The sequence below is a fragment of the Aplidium turbinatum genome, chromosome 6 (assembly GCF_918807975.1).
Source record: "Aplidium turbinatum chromosome 6, kaAplTurb1.1, whole genome shotgun sequence".
In the NCBI taxonomy this organism is placed as follows: Eukaryota; Metazoa; Chordata; class Ascidiacea; order Aplousobranchia; family Polyclinidae; genus Aplidium; species Aplidium turbinatum.
In genome coordinates this window covers 26,061,843-26,083,362 of record NC_137477.1, presented here as the reverse complement: position 1 = coordinate 26,083,362, position 21,520 = coordinate 26,061,843, and the positions used below count along the sequence as shown (strand labels likewise).

The 21,520-nt window shown below is 37.3% G+C and overlaps 1 protein-coding gene across 1 annotated transcript in view; it reads right to left on the bottom strand.

Annotated features, from left to right (window-relative positions):
• Window positions 1-15,792, bottom strand: part of LOC145771523 (tyrosine-protein kinase BAZ1B-like) — a 32,255-nt gene extending 16,463 nt beyond the window's left edge. Inside the window, exons 1-15 of the mRNA XM_082583219.1 lie at window positions 15,651-15,792; window positions 15,182-15,298; window positions 11,604-11,748; window positions 10,858-11,029; window positions 10,421-10,539; window positions 7,518-7,661; window positions 6,118-6,878; window positions 5,412-5,630; window positions 4,568-4,753; window positions 4,294-4,393; window positions 3,943-4,074; window positions 3,229-3,441; window positions 2,313-2,416; window positions 1,988-2,197; window positions 221-375 (exon numbers count right to left, since the gene is read on the bottom strand). Coding sequence (XP_082439345.1) covers window positions 221-375; window positions 1,988-2,197; window positions 2,313-2,416; window positions 3,229-3,441; window positions 3,943-4,074; window positions 4,294-4,393; window positions 4,568-4,753; window positions 5,412-5,630; window positions 6,118-6,878; window positions 7,518-7,661; window positions 10,421-10,539; window positions 10,858-11,029; window positions 11,604-11,748; window positions 15,182-15,298; window positions 15,651-15,760 — 2,887 coding nt within the window. The 5' untranslated portion in view covers window positions 15,761-15,792. The remainder of the gene's footprint in view (window positions 1-220; window positions 376-1,987; window positions 2,198-2,312; window positions 2,417-3,228; window positions 3,442-3,942; window positions 4,075-4,293; window positions 4,394-4,567; window positions 4,754-5,411; window positions 5,631-6,117; window positions 6,879-7,517; window positions 7,662-10,420; window positions 10,540-10,857; window positions 11,030-11,603; window positions 11,749-15,181; window positions 15,299-15,650) is intronic.
• Between the last annotated feature and the right edge of the window lie 5,728 nt (window positions 15,793-21,520).

Sequence of the window (21,520 nt, the reverse complement as noted above, 5' to 3'; positions counted from 1 at the left end):
TTTACGAACATATACATTCAAAAAGCTGTACATTTGCAATAAACAATTCCTTTGTGATTCATCAGAATCATAGTTTATTCTTTCCCAAACCAGTTAGCAAACTCTTCCCTTTTACATTGACGTTGAGGCTTTATTGGCGTCTGGAGACGTTGAATCAACATAAAATGGGAGAAACAACACATAAGTTTTTTGCTACGAAATAGAAAGATTTCAGTCATACTGAGGTTAAAAGTGTTGTTTTTCTTTGGCGATTTGACAGGAGAAGATGGAGAAGAATCGAACCCGCCACCAGACATGGTGCGGTAGTTGATGTGGTCACCGATCCAACCTTTCTCAATGTAGAGGCCAGGAACACCGTCACAAAACATCCAGTACCTGAAAACATCGATTGAAGTTTGGTGAGTCAGAATACAATTAGAAGGTCGGCCAGACATCGGTTGGGTGGGAAATGAGTGCCCCACGTACTATGACGTAGTGGCTCATATTGCGACATGACGTTTTATTCACCATATTGCTTAATTAAATAAGCGAATTTATCGCATGAGAATCATGTTATAGAGATTGTTTAGTTTAGTGCAATCGTTGCTGGTACACGGACAGCATAATGACAAATCATATCAAAATCTACGCACATCAAGGATGAAACGAAATGTGTGGGTGGAATGGCAACCTGGGGTGGAATGTGACAAGCATGAAAAAGATGTATGGTGCAACATAAAGCAATGTCATTGTAAAAAAAATATTTAACAACATCTTAGGTCATGAATGACACACCACAAGAGTTGTGTGGTTCTCATTCAAGCATAAAGTAAACGCTGGTATGTAGAATATTTCAAACATTTCTGAAAGTACAAAGAATTCCTTTAAAAAACAGTAAGAAAAATTGAGCTACTGTAACTATACCAGGGATCGGCAAACTTTTTTAACAAAAGAGCCACTCTGCTTTATTTTACCGTAAATAATAAATATGACAAGCAAAATACCACAAAACGTGATTTACGTATTTCGTGTTATTTTGGAAATAAAGATCAGAAAACAGTTTCTCTTGTTACTTTGAGGAACGATTTCTTCATATAATCTCCGTCGGTAAACGGCTTTCCAGGCTTAACAACCTCTTTGCCACAAAACAAGCAGCACTACGGTACGACATGGGACTTTTCTATTTATTGAAAGCTTGTTCACTCTGCTTTTTTGCATTAGTTTTTAAACTGCTGTCGTTCATCTTCATTGGGGCACTTTGCAACAAATGCTCTATGCCTATTTTGAAACTCTGTGAGTCATATTTTTGTTGTTTTCGATTTTTTTTTTTAAAGTATTACTTCAGACTACAGATATGCCAATATTATTCGCAATGAATGCAAAGATGCCTGTCCAGTGTCCGTCCATGCAAAGTTGAATCCTTGGTTTTCATATAAAACATTTTTCTGTTTTGATTTGTGCACGGCTACTCAGCTGGATAGAAAATGTTTCGTGTTGTTCCTGCAAAAGCTGCAGATTGATCTCATAAAGTCGAAACTTGAAGTGCAAAGATGGTAAAAAAATCTGTTATTTTGTTGCAGACAGTATAATTCAGTGAAAGCTCACAATTGCATCATCTAAATTCTAAAAGAACTAGTAAACAATGCTTTGAAACTGTTAAATTTTTTATACATTATCAATGGGGCTTGGGCCATCACAAGGCCGTATTTATAATTATTAGTAAAATGAAATTTAAATTCCCAGTTTTGTCAAATGCAGAGCCGCTTCAGAGGAGCTAAAGAGCCGCAGGTTGCCGATCCCTGAACTATACCAATGACAATGCGTAGCAGTACTGTCTCAAAAACGTGAGATGATCGCAAGAAAAATCACTTGAAAAAATCATTAATCACATTTAAATAATTAATCCATCAAAACCAGTTACAAATCCTTTAAAAACTTTAATTCCTGTTCATATAAAGCTTTTTTTTAATGAAACGTTACAAAACTTTTATGCAGACATCGACCAAACCTGCTGTGGTTGCGATCGGTTCCGAGAGCGACGCGTCGTTTGACGTGATCGGCAAGCATTCTTGTTTCAGTGAGTTGTCGGCTGGCTCGTTCACGCTCCTGCTCATTGCGTTGCTTCTCTATTATCTCATCTTGCTCTTTCCTGTATCTTTCTTTTCTCTCTTCCTCCTCTCGGCGATGCTGCTCTGATAGCATTTTTCTCTTCTTGACTCTAAACAAAAAATTCTTATTAAAACTAAGGTTTATCCAAGATAAAATGACATCAAATGTAGGTGGCTATTTCATTAATGGCTTATTTTTCAAACAAACTGGATCTCAGTACTAACCTGCTAATTAGGTCGATGTCTAGATCAGATGACTCTTTTACTTGTTCAGCATCTGGGCTCTTGGCTTCCACCGATTGATCAGCTTGTTGTTCCTGGTCTTTTTTCTTCAAATAAAAGAAAAACTAAGAAATCAAAATGACACTAAACTCTTGTTGTCTGCAGTTAAAACATAAAAAACGCAAAAAATCATTTGGAGCATGGTTAAAACGTCGTTGGAAAGGCGATTTAAGACCTACAAAAGACTAAGCTTTCATGTATCGGGTGGGGCAGAAAAACGATTACAGTATTAACTTTTGAGTTTTTCAAACATTAAAAAAACATGTGTATAGATCTTAAATTTTGCACACATCATGATAAGATATCATCATTCATCGAACAACACTTCCTCAAACGACCTAGCTTGCAACGTCTGCAAATGATGAATCAATGTAAAAAGAACAGATTTGGCTTGCTGAAGACAGTTTACCAACACAGAAACGAGCTGTTAAAAGAATTTTTTAATGGAAATGAGATAAAGCTTTGCTGTATCGACAACGGTTTAAAATGTGATAAAATTCTTCAGAAAAGAAATTAAGACAAAAGATAATAAAATAAAGACAAGCAAGCGCCGAAATGAACCGAAATATATCAAAATATTTTGTTTCGAACAGCCCAAGGACAATAAATGATGAAACAAGTTATCCACAGGGTCTACGAGCTATGGGGACACAAGGGAGGCATCGCATCCTGCTCGGGGCTCAAACAACATAGTACATACTGATAATAAAAATTTCTGTTGATTCTATTCCATGCTGTTGATGATGCGTATGACATATGACCGGAAAATTAAAACGACTATCTGATACTTTACCAAATCAAATATGGTGGGAACTTTAACTTTACTATTCCTGCACAAACAAGACAAGTTGCTGCTTACTTCGGCGAGTTCTTTTTCTTTCATTTCTTGCTTTATTTCCTTTTTTTGCTTGGCCACTTTGTTCCATATACTGGCTGCCTTCACCTTCGTATCTTCCATGTGGGCTTGCACAGCGTAGGTGTTCATCACACGGTAGGCAAGAGTTGATAAAACCTCCACTTGCTCGATAGGTTCCATTTCATACAACTCCATATCAAATAAGCGTCTTGAAGTCTGCGATGAAAAGCGAAGTTTCTTCATTTAACTTTTTCTTTGTTTTTCTTTTATAAATTTTTGTAACATATAATAACCCTAAAGAAATAAACAGTGAAAGCAGTAATATGAAAGTTTTTGCAATGGAACAGTAACAAGCTTCGCTTCGTTGGTTTGCTATAGTTTTGTGTGATGCCTTTCTGGCATGGAGTCATGTACATAAGGATGGCATTTGATGCGACGCACGAAACGTCAGTGGGGCATTGAAACTTCTGAGCTGCCTTTTTCACAAAAAAGCAATTAACTAACAAATTGGTATTATCTTTGTTGCAACAAGTTGATTGTCTACAAAACAGTTGATTTAGTTTTCGAAACCTTTGCCAACAAGAATTCAATTCCTGTATTTTGGGCTCTTTATTTTTCGATCAAGTTTCTTTTTTTTTTTTTGAAAACTAAAATATTCTTAATAAACCATGCCACAGTTTCATTTTCAGAAGAATCACTTTCTTCCCTAAAACTCACAGAGTCCTGCAGACCCGTTTCCACAACATCGATGTCGGAGCTTGATTCACTTTTCACATCACCTGGCTCCTCATCATGCTGGCGGAGGCAAACTCTCACCAACTCACAAGAGACTTCCGGAGTCACCGAGATCTGGAGAAAACAAAGAAAATAGAAACAAGTTGCACAGAAGAAAAGTTGAAACAGTTGAAAAAAATAAACAAGTTACACAAAACGATTATAGCAATTTAGAAGTTGCTTAAGAAGTTAAGTAAAATAACAGAAGTTACTTATTTTAATACTGTTTTTACAACAAACTGCAACTTGTCATTTATTCCACTTGAACCTATTACAAAAAAATCTATCCATTACCTTATTCAAAGGATATTCGATTTCGCAATAATCTTTTGCTATGTCATCAGCCAGCAGTGTTCGAAGAAATAACTCTAAAATTTTTCTGGTCAATCCAAATCTGTTGAAAGGAAGGCAAGTTATGATGGGAATGAAATGACAACACAGCGCAGAAAAATACAACCCACGCAATACATACTCGGTCCCAGAGCACTCTAAAGAAGTTATTCCATCTGCAAAAATAGTAATCATGCATGGTTCATCCAACGGACCTCATTCCAAGTGCCATGCTTACCCAGTTTTCCCTGCACTGACAGCGTCACATACGCTCACTACGTTGAACTGCTTGTGAAAATATGGATCTTTGGGACTGAGGAGGGTGTGGTAGGAATGGAGAAACTCACAAAGCATGGCAACGTCACCGAATGAAGTGTTTGGCAAGCTTTCCGGGAGACTCACGAGACCGATCTCAGGTAAGTTTCTGTTGATGCAAGATTGTCATGAAGCTTTTAGTATCGACATAATTACAAACAAGCACATGTTGAAGATTTGATGGGATCGGCATCGCCAAGAAAAAGTAGCTATAGATGACCTTACAGGTCTTTCGTTGCCATCCTGTTGTGCTGTTAGACTATGCACTTTTTGTTTGTTTACCGCCGACGAAACAATAAACTGAACTATATGCAGATGAATATTTAAAGACAGATTGACATTCTGAAAATACAGTGGCCCAATGTATCGAGTGTCCGCCTCTTGAGTCTGTGAACATGAGTTCGATATCTAGTAAGATCAATAGGTCATACAAGGTTGCATTGCAATTCGTTATACTTAGCACTCGGCATTATGAACATAAAATCTGGGCAATTATTCGGTGTGTCCTTTGCGTCGTTGCGCTCAAGCGTATTGACAAACGCGGACAGAATCATATGCAATGAACGCAAAAACACACACAATCACACATTATTGTGTAAGGTGTAATATTGCATCATGACATGTCCAGAGCAGAACACAATTTCCATTTATTTATTCAGTCTTTTGCTTTATAAAAACAGTACTTAATGTGAATCGCAAACCCCTCTCTTTTTTAATTTAATGTGAATGCTCTTCAGAGAATTTAGGCGGAAACAGTTAAGACTCACTTAGCTACGCCGGTTCTCACTAAATGTTGATCTTCAAACTTGTCCTTTTTCGCCTTTCTTCTCAATTTTTTCTGCTCCATGAGATATTTACGTTTTTCTTCATCCGTCATTGTTTTGAACTTTCTCTTTCTTTCCAAAAATTCCCACTTGCTTAAAATCTCGTGCTCAATTTCTGTAGGGAGATTAGCGCGCTGTTTTTCGGTCAAAGTTTTACAAGCTCTGGAAATTGAAAAGAAGTCTAAAAAAACGCAGTTACTAGTTATATACTACAAGAAATCAAGAACAAACCATGAAAATGATGTTTTGCGATGAATGTAGCAAGTATACATTGGGGAATGGAGAGCCAGGAAGACCTGCGGCAGGGCTGAATATCGCCAATTATGGAGACTTTTTATTGACGCTATTTTTCACCCAACTGGTGTGAAATAAATTATTATTATGTGGGGGAAACTTAGAGAAACACAGCTGCGATAAAAAGGACACGTTTCAAGCAACGCTGAAGGTTACGTAAGCGGAAATGCTCAGTGATCAGTCATGGGAGTGAGGAAGACTTAAAAGAAGATGGAGGAACTGCATTAGAGAAAATATGAAAGCTGTGAGAATGAAAAAGCTGCCCACAATGGGCTAGTGTGAAAAGCATAAATCCGCATCGGCGAACTCGCATCGTGAGAATAAAGCCAAAAGAATAAAAACAATGATAACTTACGTTAAAATTCCTTGATTGTATTTATGTACACGAAGTTTTTTTTCTTTCTTCAGGGCAAGGAGTTGTAAGACAATGATAGGCTGCTTTGGTTTGCGAGGCTTAGACGGAGTAGACTTTGACAGCTTAGAAGACGGAGAGCCCAGTAATTTGACTCCACCCTTCTTTGTCAGTTCTAGCAAGGTTGCTTGCTTTTTTTTCTTAGGCACAGAACTTTTTCTTGATGATCTATCAGTTGGTTTGAAGTTGGATTGTTTAGAGGGAGAAACAGTAACACAATCATTGGAGGCTTGATCAGATACATAATCATTATCACTGAGGACAATACAAGGGGAAAGATTTGTGTTCGGGTTGGTACTTGAATTACCATCAGTGGTTTTTTTGGCCTTCTTCAAGTAAAAGTCCATGCCAGACTGTGTTCGCTTTCCGGCAACGTCCTTTCCCTTGGAAAGGTGCGGTTTTGAGCTGGATTTTTGTCGTTTTATTTTATCACTGGAGTCATTGCTTTTTCGTTTTCGTGAGTTCGACTTGATTGTGACTTTATTTTTTAAAAAGGCAGACAATGGCTTATCATCTTTGCCATCAGATATGGTTTCGTCTTCAGAAGGAACTGTCCCGTTCGGTAATAAATTATCATTGACGCGTGGGGAACTTGTTCCCTCCGCTTGCTCTTTATAATATTCGTTTGATGTCAGGGTAGAAATTCTTATCATCCGCTTTTCTTCTTCGGAGGAAATCCGCGGAGTTAACGAATGACGAAAAACCTACAAATTTTTTTACATTTATTTAAAGTTTATAATTATCTTACTAATAAACTAAAAGCATATATCTTATACCTAATGTTGAAGGACTGTCTGCTGTGTAGAATAGTAAAAACTCTAAACAATACGAAAACTACCACAACACAAGCCATAGAAGTTCCAGGTATAGGTTAAACCAATAATTTCAAGCATATTACCTAGCAGTCAAACAATTTTAAAACCCACAGAACAAACTGAAACATGAAACGCGCACATTCTTGCAAAAGGATTTGAACGCTTAGTACAGTGGATTCTAATACGTAATAGGCATAACTTAAAAGTGCGCAAAAATGATATGGAGTTAGCTTAGTTACTACGCCATCGACACATTACAGGATGGTGGTGTCATGACGTGAGCATTGAGCAATGAGCAAACATAGGCTACCTACGGAAGGCCTGAAAACAGTTTTGAACGTTGACAAAATTAAAGTCTAGTGAGACTCGAAAATGTTCATGTCTTAGTGAAAAATTCCATGAAAATCTCCGACATCAATGCAATGTTAAAATGCAGTCGCTTTTAAAAAACTCAGGTTTAAAAAACTATGTTGAACTCGAAAGAGTTCAACATACATTATATTCAATGATAAATCAACAAAAAATTACCATAATCTCGTCAACAAGCCAAGGCAACTTTTCTCTTCCTCCAAACAGTCGTACAGCGTTCGCTCGAATGAACAGCCGAATGAGTTCTCTACTCGGCGGTTTATTCAAACGCTGCAGATGCTCGCAAGGAACTCTGCTCACAATCTGTGTCACGTGACGTATACATAGGTTAAGAGTTGTCAAACTGTGTTTTGAGTAAAATTTGCGAAATTACATGTCTTAATGAAACAGATTTTGATGTTAAAACATCTGCAGTTGAGCTGCCACAATCGCATAGAAAAGCAGTGAAGTCTTAAGTCTACACGATTTATCGTTGACTGTTTTCATTTATAAAATGCAAACAGACATAGCCGTACGAGCCAGGGGGGCAGGGGGGGCAGCCGCCCCCCCTGTTGTTTCAAAACGTCGCGAATTCGGGCAAAATCTTGCAATTATTAGGGCAAAAATTGCTATATGAAAAGCTACAAAATTGCATGAATTAAGAAAAACTATAAATTAATATCTTTTACCTATCAAACTAAGTACAGCCTCTTATTTGCACAAGAAATGTGCCGCAAAATCTTCATTTGGCCACACAATATTGATGTATTGTATTGCATGGTGATCAAACTGTAGTACGAAATGCATTTAACCAACAGCATCATGCCAATTTGGGCAGCCACCAAAATATGTCTCTAATACTTTTGTGAAACTGCCCAAATCAAAACGCAAAATTTGCTATATATATAGCTAATTTTATTAATTTTCACAAATGCATCGTGTTGATTTGGGCAGCTCAAAACATGAAATTATTTGATAAAACTGATTAGTCTGTTTATGCAACTGCCCAAATTAGCGTGAGGCAATTTCCCCAAAATGAACAAATTCATTAATTTAAGGCAGTGGCTTTTTCGTGAACAACCACAGTAATGTAGGTTATATATGATATCGGTCATATAGTGTTTCAGATTGAAAGACTGGAGCCGATTAAATAGTGTTTCAGATTAAAAGACCAGAGCTGGTTAAATAGTGTTTCAGATTAAAAGACCGGAGCCGGTTAAATAGTGTTTCAGATTAAAAGGCCGGCGCCGGTCAAATAGCCACTGCCTTAATTTTTCCCATTTACATAACTGTATCGTTTAGATTTGGGCAACAAAAAAATATGAAATTATCTGATCATAGTCTATTTATAAAACTGCCCAATTGGCATGATACAGTTGCCTCGCATCAAAATTTACAAAGTCTTTGATTTTTTTTATAATATCTATAAATGCATCATCTTGATTTGGGCGACTACAAAATATGAATTTATATAAATCAGGTGAACACTTTTATAAAACAATTCGGGTGGAGAGGTTACAGTACTTTTTCAACCATAAACAGACATAGCTATTAGCTAAGCAACACCACAACATTTAACAAAAAAATGTTATAGCCTACCTGTTAAAAGTAATGTTAAGGTGTAGCTTAGCTTTGTTTGGTTACTTTTATAAAAGGGTCTGCTACGGCACTATTCGGCGATTTTTTTGAAAATCCAAAGACGCCTTCTGCAAATCCGACGATTCAATATTATTCAATATTCAGACATTGAAAATGTAAATACGAACTGTTAGACTAATTGGGATCTTTGAATCCTACGTCACCGTCTGTATGCATCCTTAGAATACATTAGTTAATTTTTGTCATCAAGTTACCTAGCCTAACTAAATTTTTAGAAGTAGTGCTGCCAGACCTTTTTATTTTTTGTACTAAAATTCGTATCATCAAAACTACTTTAATTGATTTCAGAACAAAGTTTATTTGAACAGAAGTAGTATGTCTGTGTTTTATTACATTTAATTAAATTTCTCTATTGTTATGTACTTTTTTCTGAATCCGTATGGTCACACTGAGCAGGTTTCCTGCAATGTTTATTTTTCTGAGTCTTTTATGACATCACAACTGAATATTTAAGTGGGGTTATTTTATATTTGTGGTGTGTAAAACAATATTTGTTACTCCTATCTACCATGCCAAAGTGCAGAAGCATCGAGCAATGCACATGCACATTGCACAAGCAAGGTATCTTCAAAGAGGAATTCAGTTCTTCTATCTTGATTCCTTTGGTAAGAAATTCTAGGTAGCTGGTGGCGTAGCCAAAGGGGGGGGGGGTTGGAGGTTGCACCCCCCCCCCCCTTTGGCACGTGTGTGACGTCACGATATTGAGAATGATGCTTTCAGTCTATGCCTCTAAAACAAAGTTTGCCTAATTTTAAATGAAATATGCAAAGAGCGAGTTTTGCCATTACCAAACATTCAAATATCTCAGCCAGGAATTAGCAACAAGAAAACATAGAGACTTGTAGCTTTATTTCCGAAAAATGCCGAAGAAAACATGATCTTATCCTTTTGCTATGCCACCGGACAGCACCATTTTACAGGAATATTCATACCCACATTTTTATTGAAAATATTCTCAGAATGCACCAAATTCAAAGTAATTTTTCAAAATTTTCTGGGGGAAGCCCCCCAGACCCCCCGCCGATGGGTGTCGCCATAAGCGAAACACGTCATCAAACCCCCCCCCTTTTCAAAATTCCTGGCTACGCCACTGCTGGTGATCTTGTTATGTCAGTTTTTCACTGTTATCATGCACTGCATACATTATGTTTGGGCAATTTCTATAAAAGCGTGCACATTTGGGCAAATTTACGTTCTGCCCCCCCAAAATGGTTTGGTCTCGTACGGCTGTGCAAACAGACAATATTCTTTTTTTTTTGCTTTCATTACTCAGTTCGATATTTGAACTGAAACGTTTTCATCCATCTAAAAGGGAAAATATCAATCAACCAGGCATTAAAATACATTATTATATTGGTTCAACGTTGAATCAATGTAAAAAAAAGGCGCAGTTTGACGCCTGGGTAACCCAACAAACGATTGACCTTGTTTTCATTAGTAAGTAAAATATCATATTTGGCAGGAAGAAGTTTCAATTTCTTTCCTTTTGCTGAAGGATCACATTTTGGTAAAGAAGTTGAGCACCTCTGTGAGCGCCTCATATCTAGTAAAAACAAATACGGGAGAATTAGTGAAGGTCCGAGTCAGCCACAATTTACCAAATTATCGAAAACATATCATCCTATCACCTTATGGTCTGGAAATTAAATTATAAATGCAATGCAATAGAACGGTTTACAAGTTAAATCGGCATGTAATCTTCATATTTCATTGTGTAATGTGTATGCATCAGCTACTTATACCATACTGTAGTTCTAACTTCTTTATGCATTAGCTATTTATATATATTTATGCTATACCGTACTTTAGTAGTAGTTACCCTACAAACTGATGAAATACTAATAAAAACACTTTAACTCACCGGTCTTAAAAATGTCTGTTATCAATGCCTGCCGGCTTTTGTTTTCTTTATCACTAGAAGGTGATGTGGACTCCTTAGAAGGACCAGATGATGAAAGCGCACTCTGATCATCTTCTTCTTTAGCTTCATATCCTTTTACCACCGTAGCTTCAAATGCCTTCCTTGCTTTGGCCTAAGGCAAGCATTTGTTTAACTTACAAGGAAATTCCCACCAATAATAATTATAAAATACAAAAAGTCCTTTTGGGCCATTTATGATCAAATGATGCAATGTTGATGTCAGGACCAGATATTAACCCTGTAAGGCCTGAGGCAGTTTGGAATCAAATCAATACTCCACAATCAAAATGGTATTGCATGATTTAATTGGCTAATTTGCAACAAAACAGAAACCTTAAGATAATAAGAAAAAAACGGATCTTGTACAAAAATAACTACAATCACAATATATGAATAATTGGATAGCAACCGAGGAACTAAAGTAATTTCAAACTCTATCAAAGATCTGAACCAAAAATGAAATAAATTGTTATACATTTAACTTTATATTTAAATAAATTACATTAAGCAAATATAAAAAAACATATTCAAAAACAAACTAAAAATAGCCAGCTGACTGTTTATCAGGAATTGAAGAAAGAGGGGCAGGGTTACTTTGGAACCCTTGCCCTCGTATATATAAATACAGCTCTGGTTATGGTAGATGGCAATGAAGTGTATGCCTTTTTGTTGCCTAGGCTACTCACCACCGTAAAAGTAACTTTTTCATCAGGCATAAGTTTTGTCATAAACATTGAATATGCTTCAGCAACGATGTTATCCAATGGAGAAAAAGATTGGTGAACAAGACTAAACAATGGCTTTTCCCATACTTCACCAAACCGAACTAACCTGTAAATATGAACATGTAACAAAGCTTAAACGCGCTATGAAAATTTATACAACTTTATAACGGCTGCTTTGGAACCTCAATTGCAGACAGTACTTTTTTTGAGTTTGAGAAAAAATCAAAGGTTTCTGTGCATTAAGTTGTAACATAAATTGAAACACATTCTTACAACACGCAAAGTTGCAGAAAGTCTCAGACATATCACTAATAAAAATACTGATAAAAGGCTCCTCCATTCACTGACATAACTCACATTCCAACTCAACAAGCTAAGAAAAAGAAAAGCATCTTTTATATATATATACAGTATATATACAGTATATATATACAGTATATATACAGTATATATATGACATACGTGGAAACAGCAAAACAGAGAAGTAATTTGACTAAAAGTGCCTGGTCTTATCTAACTGATAAACTTAATTTATAAAATTGAAAATTTAAGTTTTTTTAAAAATTGATCAAAACAAAGCTTCATCAAATTTTACTCCACAGCAAACTTACAAAAAAATTATGTTAGATTATTCAAACCACTGGCGCCGACTTACGGGATGGCCACTCCACCCCGTTACCGCTGTGACGGGGCGGCATCCACCCCGTTTAGGTTACATTACTTACTGCAAATAAATGTAATTTGAACGGACGTTTAAATCTTTTTTTGATCATTGGTTTTCGCTTCAAGTCAACGTAAAGCAATAGGTGAACCAATACAGTATTGCGAAGAAAATGATTGTTTTTGTCACAAGCATGATACTCGCGTAACATCAAGCAAGCTACGTGAAGATTACGCAACACGTGGCTACGAGTTTTTTCCTTGTTGTTGTTGCGATCGTTTTATTTGTTACTTGTCATAAGTCATTGTTCCATTTGTTAGGTTTACAATGGGATTTATTAATCAATAAAATACGATCTTTCCATTGCCTCCCTCAAAAATCTTTTTTGAAAATTTTTAAACTGCTCATGATATCGCTATAAATTATGCCAGCTATAAAATACTTGGATATAAAATTATCTCGATGATTGATGGCTCCACCCCCTAAATAAGTAAATGAATATCTATTTTCAAATTTCATTAAAAAAATGCAATTTTCGAAACTTTTTGAGTTTTATTTAAAAAGTGCACTCAGTAAAGTAGCAGTTTAAATGTTCTGCAAATTTACACGTTTACATGATTCTATTCGAGGAAAGCTACACTCCCTGCCCATTCCCAATAATAAAAGCAAACTTTTTCAATTATATACTCAAGATTTTGCATTTTGAATTATTTTCCGATTTTAATTGGAGTGTAGCCTACTGTTATCTACTTCTACTTCATGCTTTAATTTATACTTTGTTATCTACTTCATGCAGTAATATTGCGTGTCAATGCGTGACAAACTGTGAGGCGGGAATTTATTGGTCTAACATAGGAGTTGCTTGTTACATCATAGAAAAAATCACGAAAAGTCGTCCTGTAAAAGTCTGAGGCGGGAATTTATTGGTCTGACATAGGAGTTGCTTGTTACATCATAGAAAAAATTACAAAAAGTCGTCCAGTAAAAGTTTTCGCGGACATTCCAGTTTTATTCAGCTTAAAGATGCCACCGAAAAAGCGTTCAAAATTGCAGGTCATTTTTTGTTGCGTCTAGTCAGGATTTCAGCCAGCATGAAAGTGACCAAACGCCTGAACGAAAGTGTGCCACTGCCAAAAGGCGTTAGCACGATCAGGGAGGTGGCAGAACCGAGCACGAGCAGGATAATCGCTGTTGAAGGGAGAAGCTATCAAAAATCGTGGGAGAGCGAATTCCCGTGGCTAGAATACGATAGATGCAAAGATAGAGCATTCTGTCCGATTTGCAACTATGTCGCAACTGCTTGATCTATTTGCAAGCAATGAAACAATTTTACTAATGCTTCCAACGTGGTCTGCATTGTGAAAATATACTTATCGTTGCCTTCCACCACCTGCGAGGCGGAGCGATCGTTTAGTGCACTCAGGCGCATAAAAAGGGAGCAAGTCTTTTAGGCGCAGACAGTTAGGCGCCGGTCAAATAGGCGTGCACACTGTGGCGTCTGGATATTTAGGTGCGGAGCACAGAGGCGCCCGTTCATTTAGGTGTTATCCCTAGTAAAGTCTGCAGTTTGTATCAGCTTGGCAGGTAGGGCAATGCTTTTCACACAAAATGTTATATTGAACAGAAAAATAGATTGTATTGTAATGCGCGTGTTCGGCATTTATTTGTTGTTAGTCCAGTTTTATCAATAAATTATTCGAGATCACTTATAGTGAGTCAAATAACAACTACACTAAACATCAGTAAAAAATGTACCGTAGCCTATATTCAAGCAGGTGGTAGGCTAGAGTGAAGAGTAACTTAGTTTTCCGTCAAAACCCAGACTAGGTTTAATAACGAGCAAAGTCGCACCACTATGCTTGCAACGTGTAGCCAGGGTTCATATTGCAAATAGAAATGTATTCATGTAGTAGAGCGTTGTCTCATACGAACTCGCCACACGACCAATCCATCCCGAGTAGAAGTAATTGCGAAAGATAACAGATTAAGTAAAGTTCCATCTGGCTGCAACCTATGTTCAGGATGAATAGCAAATGTCCTGTGGAGATGTGCTAATATCAAGAGTAGTAGAGCATTGTCTCGCACCTCATCTCCACACGCGCATTAATAAAACAATCTATTTTTCTGTTCAATATAACATTTTGTGTGAAAAGCATTGCCCTACCTGCCAAGCTGATACAATCTGCAGACTTTACTAGGAATAGCACCTAACTGAACGGGCGCCACAGTGCTCCGCACCTAAATATCCAGACGCCACAGTGTGCGCGCCTATCTGACCGGTGCCTAACTGTCTGCGCCTAAAAGACGTGGACCCCATAAAAACCTACTTGCGATCTACCATGACGCAACAGCGATTGAACCACGTCCTAATTTTAAATGTTTATCAAGCAGAAGCTTCACGGTTACAACTTGACCAGTTGATTAACACTTGGATTGACAGAGCTGCTGTTCGCAAAATACTTTTGCCAAATTTTAAGTGTCAGAGCAGCAACGTAACAATAAAATTTACGACGTACCTCCTGCGCTTTGTTTTAAAGTTGCTTTGTAAATTATCGAGCTACAAATCAGGTATGAAAAGACAATTGCATTTACGAAACACGCTTAGTAAAAATCAAACAAAAACATGCAGTTTGAAAGTTTTTAGGTTGCCATATTGTGCTATCCGCCACCCCGTGCAAAAATAAAAGTCGGCGCCCATGATTCAAACATTATCTGCTAAAAACTCAAATATTGCAACATATCTAACTTCATAGGTCAATTAACAACTTTTGTCTAACTGGTATATACGATGAAATTATCGTACACACTACACAGGTTTACCAAGCCATATCCGTAGCTCACATTAAATAATATGAATAGTCAGTAAAAACTATTTTACCGTTCCCGGCATTCCTTTTCAGATTTCATTGCTTCTTCATGGGTAAGATTTATGTGACCAGTGCATTGGCAAGTCCAAATGTGCTTTTCATATAATTTCAATCGATTTTGGAACTCACTGATACGAAAATATAGCTAAGGGAAATAAAGTACGCTACCAACAGCGATTTAGAAGATTGTTTTTAATAGACTGTGTTTTTAAGCAACTAGGTCTAGGGTGCCCAAAATTGTGTAACCACATGAAGCATTTCAAACCACAATTTCTTCTTTTTAACAACTTTAAATGTTTTCTTAAATTGGGACAAAATTCACTATCTGGCCTCACGGCACAATATTCAACTTTTTCTAAAATTGACTTTAAAGTGGAACATTGTGGTTGCTATTGTGTGCATGATTGCACAATAAAAACGACATAAATATGTGTGCATGAAACGGCTATCAGCACTGTTGGTTGTAACTAAAAAGGATACATTTCTGACTGGAATAATTCTTTGGTGTGTGGTATACAAAAGCTTTTATTGCAGTCTTCTGTTTTTGATTCAATTTCAGGATCAAAAAGTTTCTTTCCCAAAAGTGGCATATTTATAGGTAAAGTTTCAACCAATTTTCATCATTTAACATTCAAATTTAAAAGAATGTGAAATACAACCTGAAAAAAAGCATATATTTTATATTACAATATATTATATGGTCTGATTAAAGTTTCTGTAAATAAATTAATTACGTGGGGGTGAAGTTGGCCTGAAAAGGAAAGAAATATCTTCAGACAGATGTCAAAACCACAACAATGCTTCAAAGAGTAGACTCAGTTGCAATGCATGCAATAAAAATACATTTATTTTCATGCAAGTCAGTTCCATCTACTACAGCTTAAAAGTGTAAACAGCTAAATCATCAAGCAAAGCTTCTTCTTCTTTCGAGTTAGACAAGATTGTTCAGATTTTCAAGGCAAGTGATGGAAAGCTGAGTGAGTGTAGATTCATCTAGTGCAGCTACATCATGTTACCATGCATTCCATTTGGTGCCTTGTAAACAGAACATTCAAGAATGATATGGTCAGCAGTTTGTTCTTCCATGCCGTATCCACTGAAAAGAAGCAACACAAATAATAAATAAGACGACTAGTTTTTGGTTGTAACAGATTAGGTTAGACTGAATAAACTTATATATACTGTAACTTTGCATACACCGGTATATACCTTCAAATGGGTGCAATCTAATTCGTACCATGAACAATTCGTACCGTCAGTTCATACCATGAAAAGATTGAGAGAAAAAATTTAAAAAAGCCGAAGTCGCTGATCGCAGTTTTCGCAAACATTTTAAAAGGTACCCAAACTGAAAAGATCAAGAGAAAAAAATAGAACATTGCTGATCGCAGTTTCCGTTTTTCCGCAAACATTTAAAAATTTCTGGTAATGATCCTAAGAGTTTGCCGAAGTCGCTGATCGCAGTTTCTGCAAACATTTCAAAAGGGTTAGGGTGTTTCCGCAAACAAACAAACTGAAAAGATCGAGAGAAAAAATAGAACAAAGCCGAAGTCGCTGATCGCAGTGTCCGCAAACATTTTAAAATTTCCTGTAATGATCCTAAGAGTTTGCCGAAGTCGCTGATCGCAGTTTCTGCAAACATTTTAAAAGGTTTAGGGTTAAGATTGATCAGAATTTCCGCAAACATTTTAAAAGAGTTAGGGTTGATCGGAGTTTCCGTAAACATTTTAAAATTTCTGGTAATGATCCTAAAAGTTTTTGTTTATGCGAAAAATTTTAAAATGTTTGCGAAAACTGCAATCAGCGACTTCGGCTTTTTTTAATTTTTTCTCTCGATCTTTTCAAGGTACGAACTGACGGTACAAATTGTTCATGGTACGAATTAGGTTGCATCCCCTTCAAATACGGTACCCATTATGAGAATTGCAATAGCCTATATTGTAATTTAGAAATAAGATTTGTTTTATTAAAGTTGCTTTGAAATCAAAGGAAACCTGAAAATTTAATGAAAACATAATTCTCAAATTCCTAAAAATTTTCGGCAACTGGGAAATATAACTTGCCCAGTTTAACAGGTAAAAGCTAAGAAAAACTGGCAACACTAGGCATTGTCATGCATCAGCATTTTAAAAAACTGACAAGGGTATTCAGATCATAAATTTAACCCTACCTATAATTGTAACCCTAACTGTAACCTCCAAAACTAATCTGATTGGAGCTGAAAACCCTGACATTGCCTGATGTTGCTCGACAACGCCTGACAATGCCTAACAATGAGTATCTAAAGGTACAGTAGGCTGCTGCGATAACTCCAATTATTATTTTTTGGGTGGTAACTAAATTGTAGACCATATAAACAAACACTTGTGTGTATTTTCGTTATATCGTATTTCTGTTGTTCTTGTTTTTGAAAAATAAACCAACTAGATTAACAATCCGGTAATCCAGTTCTTGCAAAATTACCGGTAATAACAAAAAAATACTAAAAAAACAAATTGATTCCAATAAAGTGACTTACTACGAAGGAAGTTATTTAACTGAAATTTATTGTATTACCGTATATCTATGATAAACAACAATTACCACAATCAAAAACCAATAAGTAGGGGTGTTCAATTTCGATTCGGTTTCAATTAAGGTGATATTCGAAATTCGTTTTTCGTATCGGACATATTCGAAATTATAGCCGCCTTTTCGGCTGAACGAGGTTGAAAGTAACGCGAATGGCGCGAAAGCTGTCTTGTCGGATTTTGCAAGGGAAAAAAGACTTCGACACATGCGCATCGTCTATCACGTAACTATCACACGCTCTTGCGGGTCCAACGGCCAGTCCTGCACCAGGGATGCCAGGTTGGCATTTCTAATGCCAAATTTCACAAATTTCTCTCAAGAATGAAGATAGCTAGGTTGTGCAATAGCAGAAAGTGTAGGCTGAGCTTTGTCGCAGTTTTATCCATTTTTTACCGAATCCATAGGCGCCTAAGCCGTGTCGTGGGAGCAGGGCCGTTGCCAGACCGCAGAGCAAGGGGTAGCCATACCACAGAGCAAGGGGGGGGGGCAACTTTTTTAGGGGGGGGGGCGAAAAAATTGATATGGGCAAAATTATTATTATTATTGCAGCTGTTGCCCGAGAATGTTGAGATTTTGCCAAGAGGGGGCGAAATTTTTTTCAGGGGGGGGCGAGGCCCCCCTGGCTACGAGCCTGCGTGGGGGCCAGGCCCCTACGCATATTTCTGTGTGAGGGCAACTTTTTATGCTGTATTGATACATAAAACAATAGATGAACTAGCGATCGGCAGTAGGAAAACACTTTTTGAATGCAAACCGCAACAGCTTCGCGATAAATAATCACTAGAACAAGTCGCGATGCTACAATCCAACACCAGACAACAAAATCTGTCATTTTTACATTGATTTAATGTCGGCAAACGTTCAATCAATGTAAAAATGACGGATTTTGCTGCCTGGGACATAGCAAAAATCAACCATTTTGTGTCGATTCAATGTCATCAGATGTTGAATGCACCCAAAAACAACATAATTTGCTACGTAGACGGAGCGTGCGTTTAGCTTTATGCGCTTGCAAACATACTCGATGTCACTTTCGAGTCGAAACCTCTGCACTCTGCAGTAAAATGTTGCGGCAGTGAATCGCTCGCTGTGAAAATGAACTTGAAGTGTTTGGGATCCCAGCAACCTCGGCTCCAGCGGAGCGATCATTTTCAAAAGCTGGCCTGGCCGTCATGAAGCTGAGTTCCCGACTGACCGGTGACCATGTCGATCAGCTTGTGTTCATAAACACCAACATGGGCCTGGAGCTGTAGACGTTATTTTGTGTTCTTTTTTCGCAAATTTTCATGGCTTTTGTTTGCGTTTTCTAGCGAATTTTCATGTCGTTTCTTTCAATAAAATCACATTTTGCAGTTTGGTGAATAGTTGTGATATTTGAAATCGAAATTTGGAAATCGAAAATAAATTGAATTTCGAATATTCAAATAATCGAAATTGAACACCCCTACCAATAAGCCCCGCTGCGATACCGTTATCTACAGCAGGGGTCCGCAAATACTTTTTGGTGCGACCCAAAAAGCAATCCTTCGAAGTCTTCGCGACCCAAACGTTTCGGAAGCATATAATTTTGCGCAAAACACTTTGCAAATTAATATCAATTCCAATACGGTCGTCCCAACTTATTAAGGCCACATCGGGACCGGACGATTTTGGCTGCGGGAGACAATTTTCTACAACTCCTATACCTTCAGCAACTCCGGAATGGACCAAATTGGGCTTAATAAGCGGGTGGACCTATTACCCGTGCAGTTCGTCGTCGTGCAAGCCTCTGGAGCCGAGGGTCTACTCTATCCTTTTACCAGCCCAAACTCAAGATGTTCCCGGACTACACTGGAATGCTACTAGAGAGGGGCGTCTTTAAATGTAGCAAACCTAGCAAACATCGCAAACCTCGCAAACCACAAGGTTGCCAGATGGTATTTTTTTATTGTATTTTTTTTTCTTGGCGCTTTATTTATCGGGTGTATGTTTTTCAAAACCCCTTTGAATATGGTATTTGTTTAGTATTAATGTTTTATTTTTATCTATAAAAAGATATCAAAATCACTGCTTTGGTTATGGTTAGTTTTGAAAAAATACGTTTAAAGTAATGCTTTTGCGATCAATATTTGTGAGATATTGTAAATTAATATGAACGCAATATTTGGTAGTCAGACATTTGGGAGTCAGTACTCAATCCCTTAGGGCTTAGACCATGGTGGGGTGAGTTCACAAATCACTGATTTTCTAAAAAACGAGCTGCAGGGCGCAGGCGATAAATAAAACTTAACTTTTGTAGGCGACCGTAGTTCTGCCCTGGGCTACGCCGTGTGACACACAACCAAGAAGTTCCTAATGACAAGTTTTTGTGTGTGTTGAGAAAATAAGAGATATTTTGTGAACAAAACCGGTTTTTCCAAGTTTTGGTCATTTGAAGTGTGTTTAAAGTACCTATATGCTTTAGCTCCTTTTTGGGCTACTTGCAAAAAAATTGGTTTGAAGCGTGTTTTGGCTGGGTAATTTTGTAGAATCTGGCAACTCTGCAAGGCCTACATCTTTAAATGTAGCAAACCTCAAAAGGCTTGTACAATTACAACTTTCACGAAGGTTTGTGCATTTGTCAATTGATAGTTGTGAGGTTTTCTCAGCGGGCATCTTTAAATGTCGCAAACTCCGAATTCCTCGCAAACAGAAAGGTTTCTGCATTTGAAAGCCTTCCCCAAAAGGTTTTCATAGTCTCCCTAAAGAAGATAGGGAGCTGGTATACAAGTCTCCCTCCACCCCCCTTGGTAACTCATGACAAAGACAGGACTCAACCAAACATATAATATAGGGTGAAACTACTTTACCTTTGCTTTACTGTTCGTGTTCACACACTTCAATCCACATGTTTTGGTCAATTCCTCTTTGTCATGAGTTGCCGAGGGGGGTGACTTGTATACCAGCTCCGAAGATAGATTTAGACTTGCAGCAAGTAATCGTAGGGTTGTCTGTAGAGTAGGCCTATCTATTTTATGCAAACTATGAACAGTTGAAAACCTCATCGGCCATGAATTGTAGAAACCTTTCTCAAGATTTGCGAAGTTTGCTGGGTTTGCTACATTTAAAGAAGCAAGCCTTGCAGAGTTGCCAGATTCTACAAAAATACCCAGCCAAAAACACGTTTCAGAACAACCCCAGAAACACACCAATTTTTTTGCAAGTAGCCCAAAAAGGATCCAAAGCATATAAATATTTTAAACTTACTTCAAATGACCAAAACTTTTGGAAAAACCGGTTTCGTTCACAAAATATCCCTTACTTTCTAAACACACACAAAAACTTGTCATTAGGAACTTCTTGGTTGTGTGTCACACGGCGTAGCCCAGGGCAAAACTACGGTCGCCTGCAAAAGTTAAGTTTTATCTATCGTCTGCAGCTCGGTGTTTAGAGAACCAGTGATTAGTGAACTCACCTTACCATGGTCTAATTCTAAGGGATTGAGTACTGATTCCTGAATGTCTGACTACCAAATATTGCGTTCATATTAGCCTTCAATATCTCACAAATGTTGATCGCAAAGGCATTGCTTTAAACGTATTTATATCAAAACTAACCATAACCAACAAAACAGAGATTTTTATATCTTTTTATTGATGAAAATAGAACATCAACACTAAATAAATAAAAACTTGCACCCGATAAATAAAACGCCAAGAAATTAAAAAAAAAAACAATAAAAAAAAAAACCATCTGGCAACCTTGTGGTTTGCGAGGTTTGCTACGTTTGCGGGGTTTGCTACATTTAAAGACGCCCCGCC